The sequence below is a fragment of the Labeo rohita genome, chromosome 6, assembly GCF_022985175.1.
Source record: "Labeo rohita strain BAU-BD-2019 chromosome 6, IGBB_LRoh.1.0, whole genome shotgun sequence".
Taxonomy (NCBI): Eukaryota; Metazoa; Chordata; class Actinopteri; order Cypriniformes; family Cyprinidae; genus Labeo; species Labeo rohita.
The window spans coordinates 17,882,252-17,905,866 of NC_066874.1; the positions used below are offsets into that span (position 1 = coordinate 17,882,252).

The 23,615-nt window shown below is 34.1% G+C and overlaps 1 protein-coding gene across 2 annotated transcripts in view; it reads left to right on the top strand.

Annotated features, from left to right (window-relative positions):
* tprg1 (tumor protein p63 regulated 1) overlaps positions 1-22,508 on the top strand; it is a 32,476-nt gene extending 9,968 nt beyond the window's left edge. For both annotated transcript variants that reach the window (XM_051113238.1, XM_051113239.1), the window contains exons 5-6: positions 18,214-18,367; positions 20,731-22,508. In XM_051113238.1, coding sequence (XP_050969195.1) covers positions 18,214-18,367; positions 20,731-20,925 — 349 coding nt within the window. In that variant the 3' untranslated portion in view covers positions 20,926-22,508. The remainder of the gene's footprint in view (positions 1-18,213; positions 18,368-20,730) is intronic.
* The last annotated feature ends 1,107 nt before the right edge of the window (positions 22,509-23,615 follow it).

Sequence of the window (23,615 nt, forward strand, 5' to 3'; positions counted from 1 at the left end):
TAAAAACTAAAAAACAGAGTTATCTGTTTTTGCAAATAAACTCTTAATTTGTTGTTGCAACCCAGGGTTTTTGGAATATTTTTTCACATTTCAGAACACATTTGAAGTAAAATGTCCAGGGTGTGGCACTAAAAAGCAGCATCAGTTTTATTTAAAATGGTTAAATGTGAATGTAGCAGCATTTTTATGTTGGTTGTTGATGAGAGATTGAAACGGCATGCTTGAGATTTCGTTTTTTACGTCACATTTACTTTTGTTCATACTATCGGGTAGGTTTAGGTGTAATGCAGATTGTACGTTATTTTAAAACATTACGGAGCATTAGAGTTATTCCGCCACTCAACGGACATTTCAAGTCAGAACTGCGGTGACACGTACAAAACCAATGTCACATAAAATGTACCATATGTACATTCATTTGTTCTGGGGAAAAAACAAACACTCTTTTAGCACCACTCAGTGGACATTTCTGTTGGAAACTGCAGTGATATGTACTGGTACGCATTTCGCGTCTTGTGAAAACATTCCCACAGGTGCATTTTCGTCATCAATCTGCATCAAAAGTGCAGTGCTGCACCAGGTGAGCTATTAAACACGTTTACAATGTTAAAAAATCCACACATATGGAGCTGGCTGCACATCAACTAAACATTAGTCAATAAGAAGAGGCTTTGTCCAACTAAAATTTTAATTAGTCAGAGAGAGTTGTAGAAAAAAATCTGTTTGTGTCCGTGAGGGAGAGATTGATAATGGCTGGTCCTTGAGGAAATTACAGTATATTGGAGAGGAAATCCTAACGTTCGCTTATCATTCTTCTACTAGGGCTGTTGTGATAACCGCAATATCAGAATACCACATTAGTGATGAGGATAACCACAGAGGAATGCAGCAACCACAATATTTATGTGTTTTCATTTTTCATAAGGTTATGCCCTTCTCGTTTTACACTTTGTGCATGTGTACTGAATATTAAATATGGCGATAATACCGCATATTGCGCTATTGAGCCACTCAGATTTATCGCAAGGAAAATTCCTTCACCGCGACAGCACTATCATCTACCTCAAAGGCTTATCATTGAAAGGCTTATCATTGCCCTAGATAAATGTGCGTTATTAGGTGATATCCATTTGTTTGTGCAGAGTGTGCATGGAAGCTATGGCATTTTTGGCAATTTTTCCTGATAACAGTGGAAACAGCCTAAAATACGTCATCATTTTTGCTCATACAGATGATAATAATACATCATTTGAAACTGTCGAGTGTCTACCTTTATTTGTGCACTTTAAAAAATAACCGTGAATCTAACAGTAAAAGACTGTAAAATGCTACAGTAAAAACCTGTTAAATGGTTAACGGTAAGTTCCCCTACTATATATGGCGGTGAAAAACTGTATTGGACATTTTACGGTAGTATACCATTTTTGGAAGTGAAAAAAACGTAAAATTTACAGTGAATAACCGTAAGTTGATATTCCCAAACTATGTTTCTTCTTAGTTTTTTTTTTAAATTAGTTTGTGCATTAGGGTTGTATGTTACATCTGATGTTGGTAAATTAATGTTTATTGCATTATTTCAGTTTTATGTGTGTTACCATGATGGTGTTTAGTGTTTGTGTGAATGACACTGTGCACCTTCCATATATGTTAGTATTTAAAAGCTGCTTGTGATCGGCTTTGGTTTATCATGTGACTTTTTCATCACCACCTTTTGGTGGTTATCAGTGTATTACAAAGGTACAAAACAGATTTCAGTACTTCAGTAGGTTGAGGTATAATAACATTATATCAGTTAATGAAATTACGGTATTTAAATGTAAATTTAAGTTAAAACCTTAAAACTTAAAAAACTACTGTATTTTTTTTACTTATTTCTGGCATTTTTAATGTAAATTTTACAGATTTTTTTACAGTGTATACACTCGCAGTATCAACAAAATGTTGTGCTTTTGTAAAGTAAAGAAAGCATAACGCATGCACTTTCTGCTGTCTCGATCTCTGTGAACTGGAGCTCAGACTATAGGCTACTGGTCTCACAGACATGAAAAATATATCTATAGAAAGCTTGAAATGTCTAGTTTAAAATGAAACAAAGACTCTCTGATTATATAATCCACATGAAAGGTGCATTTCTCTCTGAAGGCACATCTTGTACTGTTGAGATGGTGAGTCAGCATCGTCAGCTTCGTCTTGGTAGCGGACTATGACTCAAAGTTTAACACAAAATAAACAAAGTGTATTAATGAATAATTAACGTATCTCTTTGCTATTTTTCCCAACACATCATTACTTTTGCTGCTGCTTTGTGGCAAGCTTTATGCATACACTTGAGAGTGGAATAGGCTATAAATTGAAGGCTCATATGGTTTAGTTCCACCTTTCTGGGCCTTGAATGTGGTAGCTGCGCTGCTGTCTATTCAGGGTCAGAAAGCGGATTTCATCAAAAATATCTTAATTTGTGTTCTGAAGATGAAAGAAGGTCTTGTGGGTTTGTAACGACATGAGGGTTAGTAATTAATGACAGAATTTAATTTTTTTGGTAACTATCCTGTTAAAGTAAATGTGTGCTTAGTCAAGAGCACTGCATGTTTGACTACTATTTGGCTAGAAAAATTAGTTGGGGGTAGCCACAATGAATGAATTACTAAATTAATTATTGAATTTATGTCAGTAACATTGTCTTTAAATTGTGACCAGGTGTTCCAACTTGTATCAGTAACCTATAATATGTTCACAGTAAAGTAGTTTGTATGTTCGGGAAATGTTTTATGCAGCGGGTTCGGACTCTCATTCATTCCTGTAATTTTCTCCATCCTCAGTGTGCTGCTTAAAGCCTTAAACAGACAAATGAGGAAAATCTGAGACCATGAGTCATTTTTCCTAACCGTATTAGCAGTTTTTACAGGGCGATAATACCCACAATGCAGCAGGATTTAACAAATGGTATCAGAGGGGAAGGAGGCCAGAGCCTCTTTTCTTCTCTTAATTTTTGTGTGGAGGGATTATGTGAATGGAAATGGGATGTAAGGAGGACTTTATAACACAGGGAGGAGAGAACTGTCAGTACAGCTCTTGTGTAACCGATTAGTGGTAGAAATTAATGTAGTCCTTTCATCCAAACCTTTTAAAGCTGGCTCAGGGGACACCAACCCAAGTAAAACTAATTTGATGAATAAAACGTAATGCGGCGTGAAGTGCTTAGGAGAGGCAGGCCGTATTGGGCTGACTTTATCTCCCCACATTACATTCAATTATAAATAAAACGCCACTGAAAACCACCCTAGAGTGCTGGAGGAAAAAGGCAAGCTTTAAAGCGCTCTCTTTCTTTTTCCTTTTCCTTCCCTCTTTTGCTTAATAATTTCTTTCCATCTCCCTCCTCATTTTTTTCTTGTCTCTCTCTCAATCTCATGCTCAAGCTGTCTACACTTGTTTCTTTTAAATGACTGTACATGCAGTTCTCTGCTTATGTTATCCTTTTAACTCACAACACGCCTCTTGAATGTTATTCTTATTGATCTCCAGGCTGTCATTTGCACTTCATTTCTTTTGTCTCGTTGACTTTAATCACTCCAATGATGAGCCCTTCATTCTGTTATGGTTAGTCACCTCAGATGACACCACTGATTTTTTTTTTTTTTTTTTTTTTTTTTTTTTTTGGTTTTGAGAACCTCACTTACAGTACAGTAATGGGACAGTAGAATACAGAATAGTAGAATACTACAATAGAATCGCAAACCTCACTTACTGCTTAACACTGTTGTGCAGCATCAGTCCAATGAATTATTGAACAAATGGAACGTCTTAGGGCTCTGTGGCAAACATGAAGTATTATCTTCATGTCAGCATGTATAAATTGTGATGCCCTGGTGTTATTGTTGCAGGCATTTGTGTATAAGAAAGCTTAGTGTGCAGCTTTTAGTCTGTGTTTGTGTTGTTGCTTTGAGCAATCAGAAGTTGACTTTGGGGAATTATTTGGTACTTAGTTTATCAGGATTATTAGCCATATAATGATTGGGGAAAATTTAGCAGCCGAATATTATTAATATATCCCAGTCAGGGTAAACAGGACCCCAACAAGCACAGGGATCTTGTATCATTTTGAAGGCATCAACATTTGCAGATACGACTTGGGAGTATCGTACTGGAATATACTGGCTAATATATATATATATATTTTTTTTTATCAGAATCGGTTATGATTAGATACACTACCATTCAAAAGCTTGGGGACGGTAAGATTTTTCATGTTTTGAAAGATATCTGCTCACCAAGTAATATTGTGAAGCATTATTTTAAATAACTGTTTCGTTTTAATATATTTTAAAAAGTAAATGTGATGACAAAGCTACATTTTCAGCAGCCAGAAATCAGAAATCATTTTTAGATGCTGAATATCCATTTTTAATAACATACATTATAAAGTTGTGATGCCTAAATTCAACTGTAGCATTTAAAACTATTAATTTTAATAGTATTATTTTTTACTTTTGTTTTCAAAATGTTAAAAAATGTAAAAAATAATATTAAAGGGATAATGCACACAAAATGAAAATTACCCCATGATTTACTCACCCTCAAGCCATCGTAGGTGTATATAACTTTCTTCTTTCAGACAAATACAATTGGAGTTATGTTAAAAAAATGTCCTGGCTCTTCCAAGCTTTATAATGGCAGCAAATCACTGTTGAGATTTTGAAGTCTAATAAAGTGCATCCATCCATCAGAAGAAGTACTCCACACAGCTCTGTGGGGTTAATAAATGCCTTCTGAAGTAAATGGATGTGTTTGGGTAAGAAGAATATCCGTAATTAAAACTTTATAAACCGCAATCTCTCGCTTCCGCTAACTGACGTACACGTGTACACAAGAGAGTGGCGTGTAGGTGAAAGTTGTGACGAATTAGAAGTACAAAATGAGAATTTGTAAAGAAAAATGTTGGAGGATTTCTATATAAGCCAAGAGGAGATTGATTTTCCTTAGCTGTAAACAAACTTGGTTCTCACAGGACTAGCATATTCTCACTGGAGCTTACACTACGCCTACGTGCTAACAGCCATTCACTGCCATTGTAAGCTTGGAAGAGCCAGGACATTTTTTTAATATAACTCTAATTGTATTTGTCTGAAAGAAGAAAGGCATATGCACCTAGGATGGCTTGAGAGTGAGTAAATCGGGTGAGTAAATAGGGTAATTTTCATTTTTGGCTTAACTATCCTTTTAAAATAAATCAAGGAAAAACAAAGATTCACATGTAATGTGCTCACCCCCTTGTCATCCAAGATGTTCAAGACTTTCTTTCTTCAGTCGTAGAGAAATTATGTTTTTTGAGAAAAACATTTCAGGATTTTTCTCCATATAATGGACTGCTATGGTGCCCCAAGTTTGAACTTCCAAAATGCAGTTTAAATGCGGCTTCAAACGATCCCAAATGCAGCTGTAAACAATCCCAGCTGAGGAAGAAGGGTCTTATCTAGCGTAACGATCGGTTATTTTCGTAAAAATAATACAATTTATATACTTTTTAATGTCAAACGCTCGTCTTGTCTTGCTCTGTCTGGACTGTTTTTTTCCGGTTCATGACAGTTAGAGTATGTCGAAAAACTCCCATCTCATGTTCTCCCTCAACTTCAAAATCATCCTATATTGCTGTTTTAACTTTTTTGTTAAGGGTGTTTGATCTTCTTTGCATGTTCACTTTGCAAAGACTGTGTCAGTACTTCTGCAGTGTTGTTGGATGATTTTGAAATGATTTTTGAAGTTGAGGGAGAAAATACGATTTTTTCGACATACCCTAACTATCTTGAACCAGAATACACAGAGTTCAGAGAAAGCAAGACAAGACGAGCATTTGAGATTAAAAAGTATTTAAATTTTATTATTTTAATTAAAATAACAGATCGTTTTATAAGACCCTTCTTCCTTGGCTGGGATCGTTTGAGGCTGCATTTAAACTGCATTTTGGAAGTTCAAACTAAGGGCACCATAGAAGTCCATTATATGGAGAAAATGCTGAAATGTTTTCCTTTAAAAAACATAATTTCTTTACGACTGAAGAAAGAAAGACATCTTAGATGACAAGGGGGTGAGTACATTATATGTGAATCTTCACTCTAAAAACTGCTGGGTTAAATACAACCCAGCACTGGGTAAAATATGGACAAACTACAAAATATGGTTGTTTTGACCCAGCGGTTGGGTTACTCGCTGGGTATGTCCATATTTTACCCAGCGCAAGGTTATTTTTAACCCAGCAGTTTTTAGAGTGTTTGTTTTGAAAATGGACTTCTTCTTTAACAGCATATCAGCATCAACCAAAATTTTAATATTGTGCATTTCTACTTTCAGCTCTGTCCAAAACATTTTGTCAAATTTAAAATCTTTTCATAGATTTACACAGAATTATATTATCAAACAGTCAGTGCAAGACGTGAAAAAAAGTGTGACTGGACTATTGGCTTTACTAAAGACGACAGAGACTTGTAATACTTTCTACCCATTCTGTTTTTAATTCTGAAACTTTGACTGTACACCTCTTAAGAAAGAGCATTGGATTAGTATTCAAACAGTCAAACAGGGATTTTTTTCACATGATAATGATTTGTATTTACTGTATAGCCAGTGGTTACATCATGGCCAAGTTTTATCATGGGTTATAGTAAGGGTTTGCTCCAGATGTCTGTATGGCTACTGATAAATTCTCTTAACTGCTGGGATAATGGTTTATGGTAGATTTGAATGGGTCTTGGCCCCAGTGTGGTGCAAAGAGAGTTCATTCACTGTGGCTGGATGAAGGAGTGTGCAGTGTTTTCAAAAAGTGCTTTTCGAACCAGACTGTCTAGACAAGGTAATTACCCATCTGCCCTGCACATCACTCATGTGTTCTCCACAGCTCGTGCTGACAAGAGCTTTTTTTGAACGTTTTACGGAATGTTTCTATAAAAAATATATTCCGCAAGTCAAGTGTAAAAAGGATGTTTATGAAACATCAAAATGTGTCAGACTTAGGGGCAATGATTTCAGCTAACTGTCCAATGAAAACATATACAGAATGAAATTTGCAATTAAGCACAGAAGAGTGCCATTAGAAAACATCGATAGGCAAAGCAACTACTGCCACAGAGAAGACAGAGAGTAACTGTCTTCTGTTTATATATTTTAAAATTTAATTTATTAATATGATATCAAAGCTGAATTTTCGCAGCCGTCATTCTGGTCTTCTGCATCACGTTCTAATATGCTGAAGGTTACATACACATTGCAGGATCATTAAAATGTTAATTATTTTACCAAAATAAAAGGCCATACAAAATGCATGTCGTTTTTTCTTTAGTACTGACCTGAATAAGATATTTCACATAAACCATGCTTACATTTAGTCCACAAGAGATAATAATACTTACATTTATAAAAATGACCCCATTCAACAGTTTACATACTTTTTTTTTAGTGATAGTTGTTCATGAGGCCCTTGTTTGTCCTGAACAGTTAAACTGCCTGCTGTTCTTCAGAAAAGTCCTTCAGGTCCTGCAATTTTTTTGGTTTTTCAACATTTTTGTGTATTTGAACCCTTTCCAACAACGACTGTATGATTTTGAGATCCATCTTTTCACACTGAGGACAACTGAGGGACTCATATATAACTATTACAGAAGGTTCAAATGCTCACTGATGCTCCAGAAGGAAAAATTATGCATTAAGAGCCAGGGGAGTAAACTTCTGAGCAGAATAAAGATGCGTACATTTTTCTTATTTTGCCTAAATATCATTTTTCTTTCCATTTAGTACTGCGCTTGAGAAGCTACAGAAGATACTTACATGTTTCCCAGAAGAAAAAAAAATAAGTTAACTTTACCCTGGTCTGCAAATTTGAAAAGGTTTTCGCCCCCCGGCTCCTAATGCATTGGGTTTCCTTTTGGAGCATCAGTGAGCGTTTGAATCTTCCATAATAGTTGCATATGAGTCCCTCAGTTGTTCTCAGTGTGAAAAGATGGATCTGAAAATCATACAGTCATTGTTGGAAAGGGTTCAAATACTCAAAAATGCTAAAAAACAAAGAATTTGTGGGACTTAAAGGATTTTTCTAAAGAGCAGCAGGCAGTTTAACTGTTGAGGTCAAACAAGAGACTCGAGAGCAACTATCACTATTAAAAAAAAAAAAAAAGACACACACACACAGCTTTGGTTCATTCAGGTAACAACACTTTTTATTAAGAATGAAGTGTATGTAAACATTTGAACAGGGTCATTTTTATAAATTCAATTATTATTTTCTCTTGTCGACTATAAACGTCTATGTGAAATACCTTATTCAGGTCAGCACTAAATAAAAAATAACATTCATTTTATATGATCCCTTTTATTTTGGTAAAATAATTTTGCAGATTCTGCAAGGTGTATGTAAACTTTTGACCTCGACTGTATTTGAAATGCATGTTCAATATCTAAAGTAATCCTCCACATAAGGTTAATAAACACTTGCTTATGAATCATTCAGATTTGTGGTTTGGTCAGCAGAGGGGGCAATTTCACACATTTAGAGCAGCATCCACATATAGTATAGTACATGTCCTCCCAAAATGGCACTATATCCCAAACCACCTTGCACATATTACCTGATTAAGAACCTGGCTGCCAATATAACTGCTGAATCACTTTAAGCTTTTTAGTTTTGTAGATTTCCTATACCTTGCAAACGATCTGAGCTGTTTCCATTTAGTTCTCTGGGTGGGGTATAAACTGCACAAATAAAAGAACTGTATTGCAGCGTTCATTGTGATTGACTTCCTGAGTTGGATTAGCTAAAGTTTACATAGGGATTTGTTAACCATTTCTTAACTATGTGTCAACATGCTAGTGCTTGTCAGGTCATTCACTGTATTGGCTGTGTCCACTGCACTCATGTAGATTAATGTGTCAGCATTGTTTGGACCTGAGAGACTCTGGGCTGATTTGTCATTGTCAGGAAGCATAACGCTAAATCTCTAAATCTCATGGAGGGCGCTGATTTATTCATGATTGCTGTAACCTTTGGAATTGGTTGGTTTTCTGCATTAATTGGTCCTAAAATGTCATCTGGTCTGCTAACAACACAAAAACAATAATCTTTCATGTCTTTATTGAAAACATCCCATTAAGCATCCACAGTGGTGTGGTAAAAATAATAGAATTTTACCTTGTTACCTGGATGACCTTTTTTTTTTTAATTAGTTGTTCATGAGTCCCTTGTTTGTTCTGAACAGTTAAACTGCTCACTGTTGTTCAGAAAAAATCTTTCAGGGCATTCACATTCTTTATTTTTCCAGCATTTTCTGCATGTTTGACCCCTTTACCAGGGTGACTGTGTGATTTTTGAGATCTCAAAGATTACAAACGGTGAAAACGTTCACTGATATTTAAGAAGAAAAAAAAAACACATTAAGAGGGATGTAAACTTTTGGGGAACTGTACTTATTTTGTATTCTCAGTAACATGTAAGTCTTCTGTAGCTTTTAAAAGGGCAGTACTAAAAGAAAAATATGGTATTTAAAAAAAAAAAAATACACGATTGTCCTATTCAGAAAGTTCAAAAAAAAAAAAAAAAGTGAAAATTCAGTGATTCACATACTTTTTCTTCCTACTGTATATTACGCAGAAAGATTATGATGTATCATTTCTTGGCATTTGCTTCCCTAGATCTTTACCTGCTGTAAGGAAATTAGTCACGGGATGGAAAAAGGCCCCACCTTGTATTTTTTTTTTCTCTCACCTTCCTCTCTATTGCTCTGAAATTTGTGACCCTGGACCACAAAACCAGTCATAAGGGTACTTTTTTTTTTTTAAATAAATAAGCTTTCCATGGATGTGTAGTTATTTTTAAAAATCTGGAATCTGAGGGTGCAAAAAAAAAATCAAAATATTGAGAAAATCACCTTTAAAGTTGTCCAAATGAAGTTCTTAGCAATGTATATTACTAATTAAAAAGGAAAAGTATAAAATATCTTCATGGAAAATGATCTTTACTTAATATCCGAATGATTTTTGACATAAAAGAAAAATCGATAATTTTGACCTATATAATGTATTGTTGGCTATTGCTACAAATATACCCGTGCTTCTTATGACTGGTTTTGTGATCCAAGGTCACATTTGTGCTTGAAGTTTCTGTTTTTCAATCATGTAGTTCTCAGGTCAAGTAAAGTGGCTAATGTACTGTACGTCCCTATGTAGTGAGTGTTGTAAAATCTGGCCATGCTTCTGAATTGTAGGATCTATTGAGCAATCTGAGGATTTGTTTGTTGGCTCTGGCACTCTGCGACCCACTTGCCCTGACAGCTGTAGCAGACCTTTGATATTCATCTAGTGTGTTGACTAACCAGTCCTCAGTCATACAAAGTGCAGTCAACCGCTACAGGAATTTCAAGACGCTGTACCAAAGCTTAACTAAGAATACACTGGAGTGTGTGTTTCTAGTTGTGTCTACAATTGCGGTAACATTTCTGTCTGGAAATTGTTAAAAAAATGAAACTCATCAACCCTACATAAACTTTCCCATGCTACTGTACATGAATTATATATTATTGTATATCTTCTTTCTCATGTCAGGTTAGGTTACTATGGAAGCCCGTTACCACCACTGAATAAATTTTATTAAAAAGTAATTGTGACTTTTTATCTCACAATTCTGACTTTTTTTCTCAGAACTGCATGATACAAACTCGCTATTCTGACTTTTTTCTCAGAATTGTAAGATATAAACTCACGATTCTAAGAAATAAATGCACAATTCTGAGATAAAAACTCAAAATTCTGTCTTTTTCTCAGAAAAAGCCAGATTTGCGAGACCCAAACTCGCAATTCTGAGGAAAAAAGTTGCAATTCTAAGAAATAAAATCAGAATAGCAAGATGTAAACTCACAGTTCTGACTTCTTTTCTCAGAATTGAGATAAATATAGTTATTAATTATTATTAATTATCAAGTTATTAAATCAGAATTGTGAGATATAAACTTGCAATTCTGAGAACATATCAGTCTTTTTTCTCCCTCAAAATTAGACTTGTGTGTTTATATTTCACAATTCTAAAAAAAAAAGTCAGAATTGCGTGTTTATATTTCACAATTCAAAGAATAAAGTCAAAATTGTTTGTTTATATCTCACAATTAAAAAAAAAGTCAGAATTGCATGTTTATATCTCACAATTAAAAAAAAAAGTCAGAATTGCGTGTTTATACCTCACAATTCAAAGAAAAAAGTCAGAATTACGTCAGAATAGGTCGTGTTTAAAGAGAAAAGTCAGAATAACGTGTTTAAATTTCACAGTTTTGAGAAACAAAGTCAGAATTGCGTGTTTATATCTCACAATTAAAAAAAAATCAGAATTGCGTGTTTATATTTCACAATTCTGAAAAAAAGTCAGAATTGCGTGTTTATATTTCACAATTCTGAGAAAAAAGTCAGAATTACGTCAGAATAAGTCGTGTTTAAAGAGAAAAGTCAGAATAACATGTTTAAATTTCACAGTTTTGAGAAAAAAAGTCAGAATTGCGTGTTTATATCTCACAATTAAAAAAAAAATCAGAATTGCGTGTTTATACCTCACAATTCAAAGAAAAAAGTCAGAATTACGTCAGAATAGGTCGTGTTTAAAGAGAAAAGTCAGAATAACGTGTTTAAATTTCACAGTTTTGAGAAACAAAGTCAGAATTGCGTGTTTATATCTCACAATTAAAAAAAAAATCAGAATTGCGTGTTTATATTTCACAATTCTGAAAAAAAGTCAGAATTGCGTGTTTATATTTCACAATTCTGAGAAAAAAGTCAGAATTACGTCAGAATAAGTCGTGTTTAAAGAGAAAAGTCAGAATAACATGTTTAAATTTCACAGTTTTGAGAAAAAAAGTCAGAATTGCGTGTTTATATCTCACAATTAAAAAAAAAATCAGAATTGCGTGTTTATATTTCACAATTCTGAAAAAAAAGTCAGAATTGCGTGTTTATACCTCACAATTCAAAGAAAAAAGTCAGAATTACGTCAGAATAGGTCGTGTTTAAAGAGAAAAGTCAGAATAACGTGTTTAAATTTCACAGTTTTGAGAAACAAAGTCAGAATTGCGTGTTTATATCTCACAATTAAAAAAAAAATCAGAATTGCGTGTTTATATTTCACAATTCTGAAAAAAAGTCAGAATTGCGTGTTTATATTTCACAATTCTGAGAAAAAAGTCAGAATTACGTCAGAATAAGTCGTGTTTAAAGAGAAAAGTCAGAATAACATGTTTAAATTTCACAGTTTTGAGAAAAAAAGTCAGAATTGCGTGTTTATATCTCACAATTTAAAAAAAAATCAGAATTGCGTGTTTATATTTCACAATTCTGAAAAAAAAGTCAGAATTGCGTGTTTATATTTCACAATTCTGAGAAAAAAGTCAGAATTACATGTTTATATCTCACAATTCTGAGAAAAAAGTCAAAATAGCATGTTTATATCTCACAATTTAAAGAAAAAGTCAGAATTGCGTGTTTATAGCTTTTAATTCTGAGAAAAAAGTCAGAATTGCGAGTTTATATTCCACAATTCTGAGAAAAAAGAATTGTGAGTTCGTATCATGCAATTGTAAGGGGAAAAAGCCAGAACTGTGAGATAAAAAGTCACAATAACCTTTTTTTTATTAAGTGGGGGAAACGGGCTTCAATAGGTTAAACTAAGTGATTATAAGAACAAAAAAAAAAACTAATTTCCATGTTTGTTAGTGATGCTGCTCCTCCAAAAATCTAATAGAAACAGTAACACTTGTGTGTTTACGCAAAAATATGTAACAATATGTAACATATTCAGTCAGTGGCACTGGCATGGCATTTAGTCTATGGAATGTGAAGTGTTTTTCCATAAAGGTCATTTTGGTGTTTATGTATTTCAGTACACTAGATGACAAATGACAAAATGGCATTGGAAAACTTCTCCAGTGATCCAAACAAGTACCTTGTAAGCCAATCATATAATGGCCCTGATGTCACTAAATCACTTTCAGATATTTACGTCAGCCAGTCACCATTTGCAGATACCATAGAAATCATAGAGTGGTGGTGTAAAATAAATCACAGCTGTTGCATAAGTGTCCAAGATCTCTCGAAAAACAGCTGTTTTTTGACATGCAAACATAATTATAACATGACAATCTTTTTTTTTTTTCAAAAGCAATTTATTAAGGAATTTTATTTTGACGTCTTCCTCTTGGGAATGGACTCTGACACTACTAATATGAGAATACACTACATTTTAGCATTAAATCAGGAAATGTCTCCACTGATTCACACGAGTACCCGGTAACCCAATCATATAATGACGCCGATTTCACTGTGTCATTTTCAAAAATTTACATCAGCCAGTCACCGTTTGCAGATACCATAGAAATCAATGAGTAGTGGTGAAAAATGAATCACAACTGTTGCATAAGTGTTGAAGGGCACTTAATAAACAGCTGTTTCTGCGGTAATAGATTTCAAAAGAGGAAAAAAATGCACTAGGGGCATTTCCTTTGAGGAGGCAATGGAGGTAGTCAAAAAATGGGATGAGAAAAATATTCATAGTACACAAATGAAAACAACGCAAATATTACAAAAATATGACATAAAAAAGCATGTAAATCACTTGTTTTTCAAAAGTAAAATTGTGCAACATTGCCACTAACAGATAAAGTGTGACTATAAAAAAAGAAATTTAGGAACACCATGTGTGAGTGACCTGATCAACATATTTGTGTTTGCGCTTCAAAGGATTCTACATCCTTTTACAACGTTGAGTAATGTATCACAGACATATCTCACAAATTGTTTCATAAACAAAGTGTAGATAGAGTGTAAATAATAGATTCACTGTGCAGTGTAGAGAGCTTTGTTGATTATAATGGAACTTTGTGAGATTGCGATGAACTAATATGAGTGACACCTTTTAATGATTTTTAGGGGAGTTTGTAAATGAGAAAATGTGACTAGAAATCTACGTTTAATTAAAAAAAAAATGTGAGGACTTTGCCACCTCATTCCTCATTTCATATATGTGTGTGTGTGTGTGTGTGTACACACTGTTCCACTATTGTTTTTTATAATTGTAAAACTGAGCAACAGCTTTGTATGTATTGTATGCAGCTTTATATTTGAAAAATGTTCCTTTAAACACTGTATAAAAACATTATTGAAATTTTATGGCCAGCAGGAAACATTAAATTTAGTGTGACTTTATTTCTAGGAATGCACTCCTGTGTGTAAAGCGTCTCGAGGAAGCTTGTGCGTCATGCATGACAGATCTTAGCATTCATTTTTTACCTTCTCTTTTTCACCTATTCTTTTCATCCCTCCCTTTCCCTCCCCTGCTCAATCTTTCTCAATCATGTAGAGTGATGGAATGAAATAGTCTGTGTGTGTGTGTGTGTGAGAGAGAGAGAGAGAGAGAGAGAGAGAGACTCGTGGCAATGATCAGTGAAAGCTCAAGCCTGTACCATAAACAGTGAATGTCCCAGCCCGCTGGCTGCTGCGGCCCAGCCCTCTGCCTGTCTCAACTGGCCCTCGCGTACTGATAGCTTACCTCTGGAATCATCTGGAATCAACACACACACACACACAGAGTAAAACACACAATTGCTTTACCACAAACAATGTATGCATGTGTGCTTGCTCATGTACACATTTTACGCTTTTGAGCAAACAAACAAAAACCTTATATAGTCAACAAACAGTCAAATTTTCAGCCTTTTCTCTGAGTCAGGCTTTATGCCGCCCCATAATCACCTTTCCTCTCTTTTTCTCTCAACACAACAGTTTATTCAGCAGGGTGTAGCCAGCGAGACCACAGCAGCCATTGTCAAGGTCTGAGAGTGTTAGTGTAAACATAGAGACACAGCCTTGCCCTGTAGTTATGATTTTTTTTTCTATCTAAGAGTCCCTCTTTCTCTGTAGCTTTAAGGTATGTGTGTTTGGCAGGAACTGGTCGTGCTTAAGGTGTGTTCTAGAGTCTGACGGTTTTGCCAAAGTACGACACACCTGAAAATGCAACATGCTTATTTTTCAGCAATTGTGCACATGGTCAAATCTATTGTCTTGTGTTGAAGATGGGGTTATGTATTCATAAAAGGCTTTGTGTATTTATGATTCTGAATTTTTCAACATTTATTTTACTCAATATTTTAGTCATTATTTATCCACTTCTTCTTTTCTTTTAATAGTTCTTATGATAGTGTTGTAGTCTTTACAATAGGTTTATGTGAAGAACAGATAGGCTGGCTTTGTTTTGTGTCATGACCAAACACGATGTGCCAGTTTGAAGTTGAGAAGTAGTAGAGTAGTAGAAAAAAATTAAATTGGGTCATCATTTGCTTTCCCTCATGTTGTTCCAAACCTGTATGCTGTCATCTATGCAACACCAAATAAGAATAAAAGCATAAACAACATTATGTACAAAAAACTACTTTAAACATTTAAGATAAATGCATTGACATACAGTTGAGGTCAAAAGTTTACTTATAACTTACAGAATCTGTAAAATGTTAATTATTTTACCAAAATAAGAGGGATCATACAAAATGCATGTTATTTTTATTTAACATGATGGATGTCCAAGAGAGAAAATAATAGTTGAATTCATAAAAATGACCCTGTTTAAAAGTTTCCATACACTTGATTCTTAATACTGTGTTGTTACCTAAATGATCCACAGCTGTTTTTTTTTTTTTTGTTTGTTTGTTTTTTTGGTGTAGTGATAGTTGTCCATGAGTCCCTTGTTTGTCCTAAACAGTTAAGCTGCCTGCTGTTCTTCAGAAAAATCCTTCAGGTCCCACAAATTCTTTGGTTTTTCAGCATTTTTGTGTATTTGCACCCTCTCCAACAATGACTGTATGATTTTGAGATCCATACGTATGCAAGCTTTTGAATGGGATAATTTTTATAAATTCAACTATTGTTTTTTCTTGTGGATTATATGTGCATATTTTATGTGAAATATCTTATTCAGGTCAGTACTAATTAAAAAAGACCATGTATTTTGTATGATCCCTCTTATTCCGGTAAAAAAAAAAAGAAAAAAAAAAACATTTTGCAGATTCTGCAAAGGTGTATGTAAACTTTTGACCTTAACTGTATATGACATACAGTATTAGAGTCTTTATAATGAGTTATGAGTTTTGTTTGTATAAATTTTCTTTATTTAGGTTGATTGAAAGATATTAATATTTTGAACTTTAATTAAACAAGTTGATTTAGATGTAACCATTTTAGGTAAACTTTTTTTTCTTCAGTGTATACAAACTATGTCACAACTTTGAAATATGTATTTTGTGACAAATGCAGGGAAATAGTAAATAAGTGAACAGTGTTGAGAAAAAAAAAAGTATACAGTGAATGGAGAGAACAGGAATTGTTTCAACCCTCAGGCTAAATGTATCCATCTGTCAGCTCAGAAAAACAAAAAGGACAGTTAAAACCACCTGCAGCTAAACACTGAATGCTTTGTAGAGATTACAGTAAAGGCTTGACTTTACCTGGAGCCCAGTCTGTCTGTATGACCGCTAGGTCTACCATGGTGTTGTGCTGAAGGGCACATCAATCTCCGCAAGACACACGAAAAGTGTTTTTCTCAGGACACACATTTATCAAATGTCAGTAGCGAAATATAACTTCTTTTACTTTTATTTTAAAATCTCTACACTCTTGAAAATAAAGTTTACTATTCACTAAAATGCTCTTTGGCGAACCAAAAGTGGTTCAAAAACAACGTTTTGTCAGATTTCCCAGATCTCTCTGGTAGCTGAACATTTTGAAAACAAATAAAAAATGTGAAACCTTTTTTTTATACTTCTGAAGTCTGTATACTGTAAACAGGCACGACGCAACAGGTTTCTGGTAAAAATGCAAAAACGCAGTTTGATGCGGCACAGTAACAACCAATCAGAACATATTCAATGTTTAATTATGCATGATTTTAAACCAATGGTATTTTACTGTGGGCGGGACTGCCTGACGCAATAACATGGAAATTGAAACCAAGTGGTCAATAAGCAGGACCAAAACTCAACCATTAACATTAAGACGTTTGATTGCTTTCCAATTTATTTTATTGCACCAATACATGATGCAATACTTGCAAATTGGTTTTAAATAAAGAAAGCTGATAGCTTGATTCAACTGGATGGACAATTGTAAAAATCACAGCCTTTCATACCATGACTGATGGAGAGTCAATTGTGAAAGATGCTTGTAAAATATGGAATGGTGCCAACACATTTCAAAGAGCAAATGTTTTGAGGTTTTAAATCCTTGTGTTTGCTGCCAGGCTCTCTCTTGTCTTCTGAGGTTTCATCAGCCTGGAAAATAAAGACATCCCCTCTAGGCTTTTCATTAAAATCTATTTACTTAAAATGGCAAAAGAGAAAGACAGGGGGAATGAAAGAAAATCTGATGAGCGGAGGGAATTGCCTCTAAGCTTAGCAAACATTACATTGGCTTGTGCATAAAGGAGGCGACCTAAAGAAAAATGGTGGCAGTTTTTGGCAGGGAGCGAAGCTGGGGGGTCTGGGGTCAATCGAAAGCATGAAATTGTGAATCACTGAGCAGATAATGCACTTAGTAAAGGTTTGCAGATGTAGAAACAAAAGATGTGTCACTTCCTGTTTTTGTACAGTTGAGTGATTTCTGTGCATGCTTTAGCAAACTGCATTTCCTAGTCTTTTTCTTTGCTTTGAGTTTATTACATTATTTTACTTATTGCCCCCATTATTTTTTCTCAGTTTTTCTGTTCACCATTCACCCTATTTTTCAATGCGGAAGTAAGATGTTTTCTGGTAATGTGTTAGACGTCCGGTTCATAATCCGCCATAGGGAAATAACGAGAAGAATATCGAAGTGCAGTAAACGGTAAAACAGTTTGCACTACAAACCATTGTGTTCATAATTAAGATAATACATTAAAATAGTATGGTAAGACACACCAGTTTGCAATATCAAGCAGTAAAACAAGCTTTTTGTGCAGCTAAAAATAGCTGGAAGTGGATGAGACCGGAAGCCAGACACAAAAAAATGTAAAAATGGCTGCACCCACTCTTACGGGAAAAATAAGGTGGATAGCATTCCCTATTAGATTCCCATGTAGAGTCTAATATGTATTTCTCTAGAAATGCTATCATTTATCTGTCACTGTTTTCCTGCATACAAGCATTACGTTATTGTGTGTGTGTGTGTGTTTTGCAGGAGAGAAGGTGAGGGTGTGCGGGTGTTTTGGGACAAACTCAGAGAACCGTCTTTCACTTCCCGTTGGAATCCTTTTTCTGTTGACTATCCTTTCGCTACATTCACCTATCACCCTGTCAAGAGTGCCAATGAGGAGCTGGGCCGCCTCTGTGATGTAAGTATTACAATGCAACACACAGAACACTTTTATCACAGTCAGGTCTCACGCTGTACCTTTGACTTCTTTTTAGACTTAGTAACGACAAAACCAAACTATTGTATGAGCTCACTTAGCCATATCTCAAATGCTGTTACTGACAAGTATTACAGAGGCACTGATAAAGTTCTTGCAGAGGTCGAGTAAGAATCTACAGTTTCTTGAAATTCGACTTTGAAAGAAATGACGCGTTCAGTTAACACGCATGCTGCAATATTTATTTCACTACACGGTAAAGAAAGCACAGAGGCTGAGGCAAGGTTACTTAAGGCAGCGTTTCTCCATCTGGGTTCGTTCCAAAGCCATGGGGTCAGGAGAAATTTCCTGAATAAATCTTAAAACCAAAAACCATGGCATCAAAAAAATATTGACTTTAGTTATTGATTGAAAGGCTTACAAAGAGGCTTAGCGATGCACTGGCAGTGGAAGGTTAAACAAGTTGAATTTCAAGTTTATAGTTTATCTGAGTACGTACATACATGTAATTTCCTGCCAATAAAAACACTCAGGTTGTAAAGGGCCAAGCACTGAAAGTTGTTAATTTAGATGTCAATGTAACAATGATTATAGTTTACTGTATATGCCATTGGCAAAAAATAAGTCTATTATCAATTTTTTTTTTTCATCATTTTCTTATATGTGCAGGTTTCATCTTTGTATGCATAAAAAGCAACCTTCTTTGTTATTTATACCTGTATTCCTCTTGAGAAAAAGAAATATTTTAAAAAGAGTACTTATGGAAATATTATACTTTAAAAGAATATACTTAAGTGTGAACTGAATGTAATGTTTTCAGACTTGTGAATTGCAATTAAATGAAAATGTATTATCCTTTACATTTTTTTTTTACCCGTAAGTAGTTTATCCTTACATGTATATATTTATATATAATTTATATGTAATCTTATGACTTACTTCTGTTGTCTTTTAATTATTTTGTATTGCTAAATGTATTGAGTATTTATGGTAAACTAAAATATAAATATTACATATTGTCATTTTTATTGTTATGTATTTGTGTATCTATGATCCTGAACCACAAAATCAGTCTTAAGTAGAAGGGTATATTTGTAGCAATAGCCAAAAATATGGGTCAAAATTATAGATTTTTCTTTTATGGCAAAAATCATTAGGATATTAAGTAATGATCATGTTCCATTAAAATTTCCTACCATAAATATATCAAAACTTATTCTTTGATCAGTAATATGCATTTCTAAAAACTATATTTGGGTAATGTTTAAGGCGATTTTCTCAATATTTAAATTTTTTTGCATCCTCAGATTCCAGATTTTCATATAGTTGTATCTTGGCCAAATCAATAGAAAGCTTTTTTATTCAGCTTTCAGATGATGAATAAATCTTAATTTAAAAAAAAAAAAGACCCTTATGACTGGTTTTGTGGTCACATATAATTGTATTTATGCATGTTTATAATGATCAGGTTGCGATTTAGTACATTTAAATACATTTAGTACATTTTATTATTGCATTTAAATGTATTATTGAATAAGACACTACAGCTAAAATTATGATCAAGTACTTTACATAGAATATAAGTCATGATATTAGAAGAATATTAGTCGACATATCAAAATAAGTGTATATAATTTAAAATGCACTGTGAAGTGCATAACAATGTATTATTAAAACTATAATTTAAAATGTACTTTAAAAGTGTACTTAAGCAAGTGAAAAAAAAAAAAACATTATCTGCAAACATTATCTTATGTTATGATGTTTTTTTTTGGAGTTGGGAGTCCCGAGGACAATTTTATTCACTGGTTTAGAAAAAGACCTAAACGCTGATTTAAGGCCATATTATTTAATTGCAGTATTATTAAATAATTAGTAGTAAATAAAGTAGTATTTTAGGCATCTGTATAGATCACATTCAAATAACCTGAGCTGCAAAATCTTGCAATTATATATTTTTTTGTCCCTGGCTCACTTATTGTGGCCATGGGGTCCAGGAAAATCTGCTGTCCTTTAAGTATGCATGTAGTTCAAGGTGTGAGCGAGGGGTCTTATGCAGGTGACCACACAGATCGCATAACCAGTCATTTGGACTTTGGGGGTGTCTAATCCCACAGTCACATTCCCATTCCTCACATTCCACCCCGCCTACTGAGGTGCACAGCAGGTTCAGCAAAAATGAAGAACGGTAGATAAAAAAAGAGAAAACATAAACATGAATGTTTTGACAAGCAGAAACCGGCAACCTGACAAACATGAGTTGAGTCAAATAAGTTTCCAAAAGATGCTTTTGCTGTGTTTTAGTACTGAATAAATGACTTTCTATCTTTTCCTTCATCGTTTAGATTCAGAACTTCAGGGAGCAGCTGAATTTGGCAGCACAGAAAGCCCACAGCAAGAATCCTGTGCCTGGGAAAGCCAACGGGGTTCTTGTGCTGAGTCAACCCATCCTAATCGAAGCATACGTGGGTCTGATGTCTGTCATAGGCAACCAAAACAAGCTGGGCTATTGCTTGGCACGAGGCAATATTGGTTTCTGAGTTTTCCAATGAAGATTAACACTAAGTCAATCTCTTATACCAGCTGAGCATGTGTAATTTATACTTCTATAATATTCTATAAGGAAATTTTAAATCAAGGGAAATGTATCCTAAAACACATCAAACCATTTAGTTTCATCTAGTTATATTGCCCCAAAATCTTTTAAATAACAATGGCAATCAGTCATTTGCTTTGGGCTGTGTCATAACGTACAAAGTATGTTCTCCCTCCTCCTACGACTTCCTGTAGAAATCTTGCTTTTCGTTTTCTGTTTTAGTTATTTCTCCTCAGAAACTGATTCATCGCTGTGTCATTTGTACAGTGCCTTTCCTTTCTTTCTGTATTTATGCTGATATTCTACCTCATCGCAAGGCTTCTTACAGGGCAATTGATGCATGAAGGTACTCAAGTCATATTTGTTTGAAGGTTTAGGGTTTATTATTACAGTAAGACACAGTGCTGGATTTTCCCTCATTGTGTAATTATGACATTCACTCAGTCGTCTTGATTTGTTTCTACAGCAGAATGTCAAACATATCGTGAAGTCTTTTTAAAAATAAATGCTAATACAGAAACTTGGCTCATTAGTGCTGAATACATATATTTTCATGAACTACAATTAGGAGTAATTCAAAAAAGTGTTCCTGATGTGTGCCTCATTTATCTGAATAGTCCACACTGTTTTGATTTATGGGGCATTCTAAGGTGGGGCAAGTGGCCAATGTAACAATGTCTTGTTAAAAATACATGTACATTTTCAAAATGTACTGCATTTGTGTAAATTATACATTTAACATAATGTATATTGTCCCCTTGTGGTGTGTGCACACCAAAAGCGAATTTAATGCATTCAATACATACAAAGTCAATCCAAAGCGAACGCGCGATATAGGCCTACACTGTAAAAAACAATTTGTTGAGCCAACTTAAAATATTTTGTTACCTGGCTGCCTCAAAATTGTAATCTCAGTCAACTCAAAAGAGTTTAGTCAACTTGAAATGTTAAGTTGTACTAAGTGGCAACTTAGATATTTAAGTTGAACTTAAAATTTTAAGGCAGCTGGGTAACAAACCCAGCTTTTAAGTTTAACAAACTAAGTTTTTTGTTTACTTAACTCATATCTAAGTTGTAACTTAGTACAACTTAACATTTCAAGTTGACTAGACTGAACTTAAAATTTTAAGGCAGCAGGGTAACAAATTATTTTAGGTTGACTCAACAAATTATGTTATTTTGTTTTTTACAGTGTACGCCTCAATCACGTCTTCTGCGCAAATTGAAAAAAATCAACTTGAGTGAAAAATTCGGTTGTATCAGAATTTTTTTTTTTCTCAGAACTGCCTGTTATAAACTCACAATTCTGACTTTTTTCGTAAAATTGTGAGATTTAAACATACAATTGTCTGCTGTAAAGTTAGAATTGTGAGATATAAACTTCCAATTCTGAAAAATGAAGTCAGAATTGTGACATAAACTCACAATGCTGAGAAGTAAACTCACAGTTCTGAGAAATAGTCGCAGTTCTGAGAAAAAAATGCGAGGTAAGTCAGAATTGCAAGTTATAAAGTCAGAACTGCGAAACGTAAACTCGCAATGCGGAGAAATAGTCACAGTTCTTAGAAATAAAGTCAGAACTGCGAGATATAAAACTCTCAGAATTGCAAGCTTATATCTCGCAGTTGCCCCTTTTTATTTAAAATTGCGAGTAAAGTCACAATTCTTAGAAATAAAGTCAGAATTGCACATTTTTCGCGAATCGCAAATTTTTTTCTAAGAATTGCGAGTTTATATCTTGCAGTTGTGACTTTTTTCTCAGAATTGTGAGTTTATATCTCGCAATTCTGACTTTATAAAACGCAGTTGCTAGGTATTTAGTCAGAATTGTGAGTTATATTGTCAGAACTGCAAGATGTAAACTCGCAATTCTGAGAAATAAACTCGCAATTCTAAAAAATAAAGTCAGAATTGCAAGATTTGTATCATGCAATTCTGACTGTATAACTTACAATTGCGAGTTTGTATCACAATTCTGAAAAAAAGTCAGCGTTGTGAGATAAAAAGTTGGAATCATTTTTTGTTTTTATTCAGTGGGGGAAATGGGCTTCCATTCTTTTTAGTGTATATGTAGCTTAAAAAACCAGACTTTGTATTTGTATTAATTTACTATTATATGTTATTTTAGTTTTTTATACACTAATCTGCATTGCTTTAAGTGAATATATAAACCTTATTTAGGTGATAAAATATAAGGTAAGATTAAATTACAGATCCTTTCAGAGAGCAGCCAAAAAAAAAAAAAAAACAGAACTAAATAATAGACACATGCAAAAATAAAAATCTAAGTTTGAAATGATACAATGTGCAATTAGTTGAATAAAATGACTGTCTTGCATAGTGAACACTGGATTGTGCAAAAGAACATGCAATATACCCTTTGAATAAATGGAAAAATTTGTACATACAGCAAATACATGTGAATGATTTTATTCATTATAGGTATGCATTTAAATGTGTATTATTTATTACCTTTCTGCAGCACCCTCTGTAAAGCGAGATCCTTACCCATGACCAGCGTTTAGAATGCATATTTAAAGAATGTACACCATAACTCTGGTCTGGCGAACGTTATGTGTTAATCTCTTGTTTATCTGATTACATTTCTGTAGGCTGCACAATGGCTCAGTGTGT